The following is an 11,823-nucleotide window of genomic DNA, read 5'->3' as shown; positions in this document are numbered from 1 at the left end:
CACCCAAATGATTGCAGTTCCTTGTTCGCATTAGGTGCACACGTTCATGCTTTGTTTTCCTTTGGGCTTTTCCCATGTCCTGAGCCAAAAGCAGATCTCTTTGCTGGCTAAGGTTTTAAATGCTTCAGCACAGCATTTGACCACATTCTTTCTGTCTCTTTACAGAAATATAATTCCCAGCTCTGCTTAGCAGCACAACTAGAAGCTTCCTCAGGTATGATCTACATAGAGTCCATTTATTAGCATTCGGAAGCCTTTTGTGCTTTTCAAGATGGGCTCATGCTAGAAGCAGCAGACCATAGAGTTGTTCTCCTGGCTCTTAGCAAAAGTGAGGTGAGAGGCACAGGAAGATTTGGGGAGGAGGAGTCTTTTTCTGTCACCAACACAAACCCAGGTCCATAGAGAACAAAGACAAGACACACTTTATTGCTCTGAACTGCAAAAATACAAGGAAATACACACTTTTAATTCAAAATGATGGCCAAGGTCATAACTTCCAAAGAGGATGTGTCTTAACTTCTTGAAATGGTCCTGCAAATTCCTTCTCTGTCTAATCTAGAGAAGGCATCTCAAATGATTCTGCATGTCACCTGTCTGTAACAGCTGTGAGCGCCTGTTTCAGATGGTTCAGAGGTACAGAAGTTGCTCGCTCTTTCTGAGGACAGCTGTCTGATAGATCAAAACAAAGGAAATCACAAAAGTGGAGAGACGGGAGACTGGATCATTAGAACAGAACATTCTTCCCTTGAATTTTTTGGTTCTTGGGTTAAACTCCTGGCTTTTGCTTTGGATCTGTTCTACTGGTTAGGCCTTAGCATCTCGGCTGCAGCAAGTGCAGCTTCCCAACTGTTTTGTGGTCAGACACAGAGCTCCTGGGTTATCTTTGCTTGTTCTTTGTCAGCAGTCTGTAAGCATTTGTTGCTTGGAGAGAATGCGTATCCAGATCAGCTGTCTTTGTTGCATGTGCCATGATTAGCTTTCAGTTCCTTTGATGAAACGACAAATGTAGTCCCACGAATTGACTGGAGTAGCATACAAAGCTGCTTCTCCCTACTCTCTGTGCCTCCATGTCTGATCTCTTCCAACCAGGGAGCCCGCAGTCCCTGTTACTCGGGGACTCTGGGCTCTTGGTTGAAAGTAAATGTTGTTGCTTTCCTGGAGGAGGATTTGTTCCCTGCTGAAGCAGCTTGTTTCCTGCCTTCCTAGGTGGGTTTCAGTGTAACATGCATCTGATCTTCTCACTTTTGAATGGATTGAAAGTCCCATCTCACGACCAATGTTTATGGATAGTGGAAAGTACTATTCTGTGTGTTAAGTAAGAATTTCACTAACTTCATGAGCTAAATAAATCTCCAGCTTCAATTCTGGATGGAGTTCCCTTCCCACTAAAGTTCTAGTTTGGAAATGTCTACTGACACAAAGTTTGTGGTCTCCGGCTAGTCCAGAGCTTCATCCCATTTTATCATTCCCTTGAGATGTGAGACATATGTGGTACATGTGGTATGATACAAATATGATAGTGTCATTTTAGGGCTTTCAAACACTTCCAGAGTGTTAGTGTTCCTAGACACAGTGGTTAGTTAAGTGCTGGTTAATGGTTCATGAAGACACTTATCAAAAGTGATGTTTGAAATGGAGTTCTAGAACTCTAATGTGTGATATATCGTAAGGTACTCCTAAATAAAGCAGGAGCCAGAATTTGTTGCTGTCTCTTACTATTACTACTGTGTGGTTGTGGACCTCCAGTTCTCAGGTAATGCCCCAAAAGGGTGAAGGTTTGTGGTGGAAGTTAGTGACTGTTTTTGAAAGGCATCTCTCTGCTGTGCTTCTCAGCTGTTTATTAACATAAAAAGAGCTGCAGTGCAGGAGGAAGACTGAGAGCAGAGGGAATGTAAGATAGATGTATTTTTGTACACAGCTCGCCTCCCTGCTGCATGAATCTTTCATGCATTTAGTGGTGGTTTATACATGACTTTCCAGATCAATTAGCTTTATTACAGCCTGCTCTCCTGAAATGGAAAGCATCAAGTTGGTTCTTTCAGTTGAAGATGTTCCATGTCAAAACTTACTTTGAATTCTATATAATTTTTCCCTAAGTATTATTATCAGTATTTTTTCCTCTCCATCTATAGACAGAGAGAAATAAAACCAGCAGCTATCTCCACAGAGGAGAATGGAAAAGGAAGTGATATGAAGAATTGCTAAGTACCGTAATTTGGTTGCAGGCATTGAATTCTTTTATGACAGGGTTCTAGCTTTAGAGAATGAGTAGGGTTGTCTTATTCTTTTATATTTGACATCTCTAACTTCAAAATTGTTCCTAAAATAAGAAGAAATCGTTCCCTTCCGAGACCAGAAATAAGACTCTGTTGGAAGAAAAGGGCAAAACTGAGAAATAAATCAGTCATGCACCTTTAACAGGAATCATTTAAGCAATTATTTCTGTAATTTACCTTCAAAAGGGAAAAGACACAGTGGTGGAGTTAGAAGAATTGTAGTATCCTTAGTTCCCTTGAGGGAATTTCTAGAACTCAAGAGATGAAAGTGTATTTACATACAAACACCCCAACAATGCAGGCTTGGTTGCAAAAGAGCTTAAGAACTGCTGGGAAATAAAGCTGCTCTCAGACTTCTCTCCACTAGGGAAAAGCTGGAAGGTTAGCAGGCACACTCTGAGCGGAGATGAGATCCTATGAAGGAGCATGGCTGTAGTCCCAAAGTGAGTGGGACTGCTTGGGCTCAGCTGGAGCAGAGCTGCAGCCCAGGCTCAGGAAATCACACCGAGCAGGAGATGCAAGACATAGTGGGAAGAATGTTGGCTGGGCTAAGACATTCCCCTCTGCAGAGGAAGATGGTGACATCCATCACTATAGCCGAATTCTTCGGGGTGGGACACAACAGTCGGTGGGCCGTGTTAAGAAGGAAGGACGGGGTATTTACCAGGAAGCCCTATCAGCAGAACAGGCACAAGTTGGTTTTGTGTTGGATGTGGCATGGATACCAGTGGGGGGCAAGTCAGAGACTGGGAGGAACCTCAGAGCAGAGGGTGCGGTTTCTCTTTTCACCCTCAGGGCCTGGTCCTCCTTGGGCCCAAAGCAGATGGAGCAAGGGGCAGGAGGCTTTGCAAACAGGGTGCTGGCCCCCTTGCAGCTGGCTGGGACAGTCAGCACAGGTAAGGTGGAGCCATCGGTTTCCCTCCTTGCACTTCTTTTGTGCTGCTGAAGCAGTCGTTGAGTCAGTCTTCACATACAGTTCAGTTTGTTGTGTTGGTACCTGTTGTGTTGGTGGGTTAAAGTAGTTTTGTCTTCCTGTGTTTCTGTTCTTTTCTCTGTGCTGTGCTCCCTCTGTGCTGATCATCTGCAGTGGTTTGAACCATTGCTGCAAAGGGGGATTATCTTTCATTTAAGAAGCTGGAAAGTCATCGCTTAAATCTCATTTATCATTCATCCTATCCTCAAAAGTGCAGACATTCAGTTATTAAACACAGGCAGAGCTTGAGCATCCTTAATGTCTTCAAATCCAACCGGGAAGGTATTTTGAAGACTGACGTTTGGACTACATCTAGCAAGGGGAAAGAGCTCTCACTCAGCACAGATCTGTTTATAAATACTGCTCTCCAGAAGACAACTGACAATTGTAATGGGGCTAATTCTTCTAGCAGCATTGCCATAACACCATCAGGGCTGTCTGGCACTGCACAGGGTATTTCTTTCATGAAAGAAAACTAATCCTAAGCAAGACGGTTTTAGTGTGAGTTATGTTACTTAAAGTGCTATTACAGCAAGTAAAACAAGTGGCATCATTTCTCAGTGTGTTAAAATAAGCTACCCTGAAATCAATATGGATTTATTCCTTGTCTCTTCCCACTGTATCCAGAAGGCTCCTTCCATTCCTCATTCAGACAAAAATGTATCTTCATTTAATGCGTATTATATACTGCACCTGCTGTAAAACAGAACATATATCAGCTCCTGCCCCCAAGCAGTTCCACCTGACTCAGTGGTGATGCGAGGTGCCCTTACAGATCTAGATCTAACTCTAGACTTAACAGATTCTATTTTCCACTGAATGATGGTTTGAATTCCTTTTTCACATGAAAGTGTGATTTCTAGTCGTATTTTCATTCATCATCTGAGTAATGCCTGACTTCTTTGTTTCATGTACACGAAGTCTTGCCATTTAGTTGTACAAGATGTCCAAGGGCTGCATACAGCAGCTTGGATTTCTCAGACTTTATGGGTTGTAGTTTAAGAATCAGAAGTCAAATTTGTTTGTAGCAGCAGCTGGTTTAGCTGGGGCTGTATGAGGTGATGATGACCTTACTAGTGATTTTCCATACCAGCAGCAGATACTTACCCAAGCACTTCAATGGGGAAGGACCGGGGGATGAAGAAGGAGAGGAGCAGAGTGTAAGTTCTGTTTATTTTCAGTGGTATCTCCATGGTTCTGAACCTCTTATCCAGCTTCTTCATGACTGTAACTGGCTAATTACAAAGCAGGGCTTAGGTCAGCTACTTCTGGTTTTGGTGTGGGATAAATGCATGTTTTGCAGCAGCTTTTGGGAGAGCAGTTTCTTTGAGCAGAGACTTTGGGGCAGCTTTGGTCTGGAAATAGACACTTCACCAAGAAACAGCTCTGGGGCAAAACACAATGTTTTGAGCACCAAAATATATCAGACAAAGCACTACCGGATTTGGGTTCTTCTGAAGGCTGTAGCTACTCTTCCAAAGAGCTTTATTCCCAAGAAACAGCTCAGCCTCCTTAACAGCAGCACATCTGGCCTTGTTGGAGGAGACTTGCTGTCTGAATGGCAGGTACTCGCTGGCTCACTTTGGTGAGAACAAGTAGAACAGAGCAGAGTCCCTTCTTACTGCTGATTACTACTGCAATAATCTGACACACAGTCAGATTATTAGAACAGATTATAACAGAAATGGTAAGACTATTTCGGATTATCTGACTTCTGCTCATGGTAGTACTGTACCAAACAGTTTGGACATGCTCCAAACAGTTGCCCCTGAGCCAGTGCTGGAGTGTATCATAAGTGAGTCTGGATTCACTCAGGATGGTTATCAGTCCAGACCTCGGGCTCATGGGGGAGTTGCTCCCTGCAGGAGGAGATGCAGATGCCATGGGTAGCCCACAAACACTTCATTAGCACTAAAACTTGCACTACAGGCAGTGGGATTGGGAGCCTTTTGCTAAAAACGGGTGATTACTTTGAACAAGGGGAAGGGGGATTGACAGCAGGCTTCACAATTGGCCTATCACCAGTTTTATGCTCTTTCACACTGTCACAGCATTTCACTCCATCTTCGTATCTTAAGTGTAGATAAGTAGGTGCTGAACAACAGCTGCTGCTAGCTGTTGGCTTAAGGTTTGAGAAGCGTGACATGAAAATAACCTCTGCTATAGAACAGGTGTCTCATTATAACTTTTAAGCTTCTAGGTCCAGATTTTTCCTGTCTCTTTCAGACAGCAGCTGATCAAACCCGTCTTTCTGCTGGATTTTGTGCCTCAGTGCCTATCTTTGCTCCTCAGTAGAACTGACAGTGTGGACAGCTCGTGTTTGTGGAAGGCTGAAGGGCGCTGACCTGGCGTGCAGAGCGGGGTGAGGATGTGCTCCTTTACTGCCTGTGTTCATTATCATTGTCTGGAATTGCTGAGTGCTGTGAGGTGTATTTAAAAATAGAAAGGTGGTTGTGTTCTGTCCAGCTCTCACTGGTGCCTGAGCCTGGATGAGCTGCTGTAATGTAAGAAAGATCACAAAACAGCCCTGATGTACCTCCTTTCATCGAGGCTGGGCCCCTTCAAGCAGATCTGCTCCAGAAGGGAGAGGGAAAATGCTTCAAGCCTTGTACTCACATCTGAATACTGGTTTGGCACAGATCATGTAGCAAACTGCCTTCCCCTGACTCGATCTGTGCTGTGACTGAGCAGTCCCTGTGGCCGTGTTGGGTTCTGTCGGTGTATGGCAGTGTTCCCCAGCACCACAGCAGATGTTCGCCTGTGCACAGAAGATGAGAGAGGATGAGCTCCAGCTCTCAAACATAAGGCCACACCAGGGCCAGAAGTAAGGCAAAAGCAAGCAGCCAGAGAGCAAGATTGGTACAAGAAGGAGCAGAGTGGTGCCTGTGAACAGCTGCTGTTGTCAGAGGTGAGCTGATTCCTCCTGAATAAGCAACGTTTTCAATATACTGCACCTAAAACAAGTGTGGGGATGGTTTTCTCTGAGAAGAGTCTGTTTTAGATGAAGTGAATGATTATGTATTTTATTCCTGTCTGTACCACACAGTATTTTGCAAATGAGAACACAGATTTTATCTAATGAAAGCATTTACAAGTGTGGAATTAGTGCTCACTGCTAATCTGGAAGCAGTTAGCTGTCCTACAGAACTCAAGTACAGCCTGAAGGGCTGAGGCAGCCAAGGGCTGCTGTGCCTTCCTCTGCTGGTGCAGAACCACAGGAGGCAGAAGAAAGGGGGATGAAGGTCCCAGCTCTGCTCAGAAACCGACCCGGGCTGGGCTGCCACCCATCTGTGCAAATGGCTTTCTGTCATGGGGTAGCAGGTGGCTTTTAGCACCAAGATTCAAACGTGCCAGCAGGAGCACTGACTTGCTCTCTGTGAAACAAGCCCTGTGGTATCCTTGAGCATAAAGTCCTGTGGGATGGAGCAGGGCTCTGGTGGAGTGACTGTTACTTAATTAATATTGTGGAATGATACTAATCCATGCAAGTGTTAGTGGTGGATTGTATTTCCCTGTGCTTGCAGGGGTAGGGTAGGATGTCGACAGTGAGTGGAGAACAAAACCATACTGAAATCAGTCATCTGGATACAGTTTAAGAGTGTTTGAAGCTCAACCGCTCACACTAGAGACTGTTGCTGGCAAAACCTACACAGCCCTTCAAATTCAATTTTCTTTGAGCAGTTTGCCTTCAATCTGACCTTTGTAACAGATGCAGTTCAGAGGGTCTGAACTGGTGCTTCTCTGCTGTCACCAAGCAAAATCTCAGCTATTAACTAAAAGAAGCACACAGGTTTTAATTTTTAATTAATTACACTTTTATTCTTTAGGAAGAGGTATTTACAGTCCTCTGCAGCAGCAGTGCAAAGCCACAGTGTCTTGAGCCTGTCCAGGGCCATGATTTTGGTGAAGAGTACAAATTCAGTGTGGAGGGAGCTTGGGCTACAATAACTCCTACCCAGTTACTCCCTCTGGTCTGAGCTGGTGTGTTTCAGCTGCTCCTCACACAGGAGCCTGGCAGAGGGGAGCAGAGCTTCCTCCCAGCCAGGAAGCTGCTCAGCAGCCCAGGCTGGGTGGGAAGGGCAGCCAGCAGTAGCCAGCTGGCTAGTGGAGAGGTTCTGCAGATCATCAATGCTGACTAACCCATGCACTCACACAAGTTAGGTCTTGCTGTTCCCATTCTTTGTGTGAGGAACCTCACACCTACACCAACTCAAGTTTTACTGCTGCCCTGAAAAAAAGCCTTTCATAAACTGTAATTAGTTAAGTGTGATGTTTAAGGTCTATTTTTCAATATTGAAGCAAGGGTCAGGAATACTACAGAACAGATTTTAGAAGGCTGCTTGGGGGAGAAAAGAACAAGTGATCTTCATGCTACTGTCTCAGCTTAGCTGAACACAAAAGACCCAACCCACAACTGACAGGTCTCCACGGCAGTATCTCACTGAGATACACTGCATTTTCTTGCTGTCCTCTCGCATCTGATCAAGAATAAGATGTAATTACATGGATTACAGTAGACTTGGTAAGGCTTGTAGATGTGCTAAGCTATAAGGAGTTACCCTGCTGTTTGTTAGTGGAATTACTCTTTCTTTCTCCAAAGTTGCCCTTTCTCTACTTTCCCAACAAATTGCAGAATATCTTCAGCAAGAAGTCCAGGTTCCTCCAAAGCTGCGAAGTGGCCACCTCGAGGCATGAAATGGAAGGAAACTATGTTGGTGTATTTCTTCTGGGCCCAAGCCTGGGGTGTGTGCATGATTTCATTAGGGAAGGAGGCAATGCCAGTAGGTACTTGTACTGTGAGCCTGAGAGAGGAAAGAGAATTGGTTTAATCTTTCAAACACTTAACTCTGCAAGAAATGGAAAGCCATAAGGAAGTGTTGTTCCGTCAACAGTTGAGTGCACTGTTGTTAGGCAATTAACATTTGACTTCCAGATCCTACATGTGAAGACAACACTCCTGTTCCTGGAGAAAAAAGAAGAAAATCCATACACTGATATTAAGGCCATTTTGCAAGAGACCCAGGGCATGGGAGTTAAAAGCATGGGAATGGAGAAGAGAACCCCAGGAAGAGGGGGAGGACCAAGTTTCCTCGTGCTCCATTCAGGGCTCAAGAGTCGTGTATTGAGGGGAAAGCACAGGATTTGAAGGGGCTGGAGAGAGATTTACAGTGAAGGTTACAACTAGAACATGTTGACAACCAGAGGGTGGGCAGGGGGAGAGTTACCTTGAACTGCTGTAAAAGGGGAGGAGGGGGGAGGAATAATAGTAAATCAAGACTTATTCAGAGGAAACATTTCTGAATGAGAGACTTCACCTTGTAAAGTAGTTCTTGCTTTTAACTAGCGCGAAGGCACTCTACACAACATTTTGCACATTATTAAGTGATGGAAAGTAGCTGGATTTGAGGAGAAATGTATCTAATGTATCTTAGAAAGTGGAACGATCCATGCTTGTTATAAGCAGCAACGTTTGCCAGGTTTAAATATCCCATACACATAAGCAGCACTGCCAGAAGAGACAGCCTTTAAAAGTTAGGTAAAAGAATTGTTGGGCACATAACCACTGGAAACCTGGAAACAAAGAGTGTCTGATTTTACATAGGCCTTTGAGACTTTCCTCTGGGCACAGAGAAGGTCATATAGCTCATCTCACGTAGCCAGAACCAGAGCAGGATACTGCTCTCAGTGTAGTTGCTACGAGAACCAAGTCAGCTTCCTGGGTGCATCATTTCACAGCTAAATACCACAGCACTGAGCTGTGCTTGCAAATACCTCAGGGCAGGTTTAAGCCTTCACTAACACTCAAGCTGACACAAGTATATGCAACCAAGCTCCTGTTTTAAGTGTCTGCACGGCAGGAACATCAGTCTTAGTAACTTCCAAATTGTGCAGTTTGTCAGTATGCTGAAGTTGCTTCCAAAGGACTTAAATCTTTTGCAGAAATAGGCAAACTACATCCAGAAAAGTCCTAGAACTACCATGCAGATAAACTGCAACCAAAACTGAGTGCCTCAGTCACAGGCTAATTTAGTAACTGAAGTAAAATCTGGAAGCGCTTGCAGGTACTTTTCCCCATGCAGTTGGTTACACCAAGAATAGGAGGTCTTCAAGCCGGGCCTCCAGTCACATCTCCTTACTGATGGTTCAGGATTCTTACCTAACTACTGTGTTTTCCAAGCACAACACAGTATAACCAACAACCTGTCCTGCAGGGGAACACTCTGATACAGCATTGCTCTTCCTCAGCATTCAGAAACTTGCAGCAGCCATAAGGCATAAGCAACCTGTGTGTAACCAGAACACTTACTTACCTTTCATGTTTCTGTGTACCTATCCCCTTCTGCAGGTTTTCCTTGTAGAAACGCATGGAGGAGACCATACAGGCTGACACCCAGTAGATCATGACATTGGTGAGCAGATCATCCAGGTTAAACTTCCTGAATAGGTAAGCCCAGAGATTGCTTAGTTAGAACTGGATACCATTACTTTAGCAGGAACTTGCAATTTTCAAAGGGAATGTCACACCAAGAATGATCCTTTATCACCAAACAGCAGGTAGATGAAGCCAATACGAATCAGTCTAAAGCAAATTCAGGGAGTGTTAAGTTTTAGCATTAAAATGAACCATGAGTTCTGCTTCCCAGCATCTTAATGTAGATTAAACTTTTGGTTTTCTGTCCTAATGAGACTTTTCCACCTAAGTCAGTTTTTAATCCCCAGATCTCTCTTCTAGGAGATCAAAGTGGGAAGGGAGGACCTCAGCTTTTATGGCCTATTTGCTGCTTTGTATGCACAGCACTGCACCATTTGTGGTCTCTACAGGCTCACTATGAGATAGAAGGTGATCAATTCAGACAAACTTCTTTAGCTACAACTCTGGGCTTAGTCACCTCATCCAAAACAGCATAAGAGGGACCACTTACCTCTCTAGTCCTCCGTCCTCTAAATTATGGAATTCCAGATCAGTCCATACAGAAAACTTCTCCAAGATGTACGCAGCCAGTCCTACAGGAGAGTCATTCAAACCACAGCCTGAAAAGGAGGAGGGAAATGTAACTACAATTGTGATATCTACTGCTGAACTCAGACTGTTACAGGAGCTGTAACACAGGGTAGATACCTTTACAAAGCTGTTCCAGCAGCTGTATTCCTAAATAAATACAGTAGAACAAGTTGGAGCTATTTATTATCCATTCATAAACTGATAGTATCTGCAAACCAACAGGCTCCACATTAGCTCACACCATATGTTTTTTGAACTGATGTAACACTATTGGATCTCTGCTGGCTTTTCCCCCCCCCACCCGTTGTAAGCTAATACGATTAAGGACTGTGTGCCAAGTAGGGTTTGCTTCCATGAATCTGGAAGTTGTCGTGTATTAAACAGCATTAATGGGCCAAACCCCACATGCCTACACATGACTGGGAGAATCTGCAACGTTATCTAACAGCAAAAACATTTAAAGGATTATTAGAAAGACATTAAGGAAGAGCAGAGCTTTACTAAAAGGTCCATCTTCCGCATTAACAACAGCAAACTGCCTTCATGTACAACAAGGCTCAATATACTTTTTATAGTTTGTTTTGCTTGGACAGAAAACACACACCTGCACCTGGAACTTTGCTAATCCTAGTGCTGTGAAATACCGGGACCATAAACCACCTCAGCTGCTGGGAAAAGCCTTAGGAAAAGCTTTTCCCAAGGAGCAGCACTATACTTGAAGTTCCACCCATGCGACCCAACCTCCCTGCAAGATGCCTAGTGCTACAGCTAGCACGATTTCAGCAGTCATTAAGCATGGTAGTTGAGTTTCAGTTATCAAACAACTAATACTGATAACTGAAATACCAAGTGTTTGGAAAAGTTGTATCGACATGGTAGCCAAGCAACAGCCTGTTCTCCTATACGTCCTGTGAACAAAGAAGGGTACATCTGTTTCCATAAAGGGAAAACTAACATTGATCCTGACAATACCTGGAATACAGGCACTGCCTATTCCAGCCAGTTGAAAACAAACCCCATACTCCATGCAGATTTCCCAAAGAATAAGTGTAAAATCAAATCCACGCAAGAGAGTTTGATCAAAAGACAGCTCTGAAGCAAGCAAGAGTGTAGTACTGGGAAACACAGTGTGTGTGTGTATGCATCTATCTCAATAGCCAGAGACAACTTCCTCACCTAGGACAGCTTGCAAGGTAGCCCTGTACTACCAGAAGTCTCAGGAAGACTGTGGTAGACTCCATGGCTGTGTTTCCTCCAGCCACCTTATGTTACCTTCTTCAGAGTGTTTTTCTCCCTATGGGAACCTGCCACCTGCCATGCTCCTCTCCTCTTTGTCCTCAGAACTGCAAGAACTCCCAAAACATGAACTGGCTTCTGGTTCCCAGTCAGCGCAGTCCACATATTACTGGTAGAGAGTCAGATGGAAAACCACAGCAGAAGGCATGTGGCTCAGCATCATTCATCTACCAGCTTCCCATCTTTTCTTAAAGCACAAACACAATTACAGACTAGTAATTTTTAGAAACCAAAACTCAAGCAAAATTACTGAAAATCAATCAAATTCCCATTTT

The 11,823-nt window shown here is 44.1% G+C and overlaps 1 protein-coding gene across 1 annotated transcript in view; it reads right to left on the bottom strand.

Moving 5' to 3' along the window:
- Positions 1 to 7,706: 7,706 nt before the first annotated feature.
- Positions 7,707 to 11,823, bottom strand: part of EPHX1 (epoxide hydrolase 1, microsomal (xenobiotic)) — an 11,588-nt gene continuing 7,471 nt past the window's right edge. Inside the window, exons 6-8 of the mRNA XM_010013634.1 lie at positions 10,173 to 10,281; positions 9,561 to 9,686; positions 7,707 to 8,051 (exon numbers count right to left, since the gene is read on the bottom strand). Coding sequence (XP_010011936.1) covers positions 7,829 to 8,051; positions 9,561 to 9,686; positions 10,173 to 10,281 — 458 coding nt within the window. The 3' untranslated portion in view covers positions 7,707 to 7,828. The remainder of the gene's footprint in view (positions 8,052 to 9,560; positions 9,687 to 10,172; positions 10,282 to 11,823) is intronic.

The sequence above is a fragment of the Nestor notabilis genome, unplaced genomic scaffold (genome assembly GCF_000696875.1).
Source record: "Nestor notabilis isolate BGI_N333 unplaced genomic scaffold, ASM69687v1 scaffold2034, whole genome shotgun sequence".
NCBI classification, from domain to species: Eukaryota; Metazoa; Chordata; class Aves; order Psittaciformes; family Psittacidae; genus Nestor; species Nestor notabilis.
This window is presented reverse-complemented; position numbering and strand designations above follow the sequence as displayed.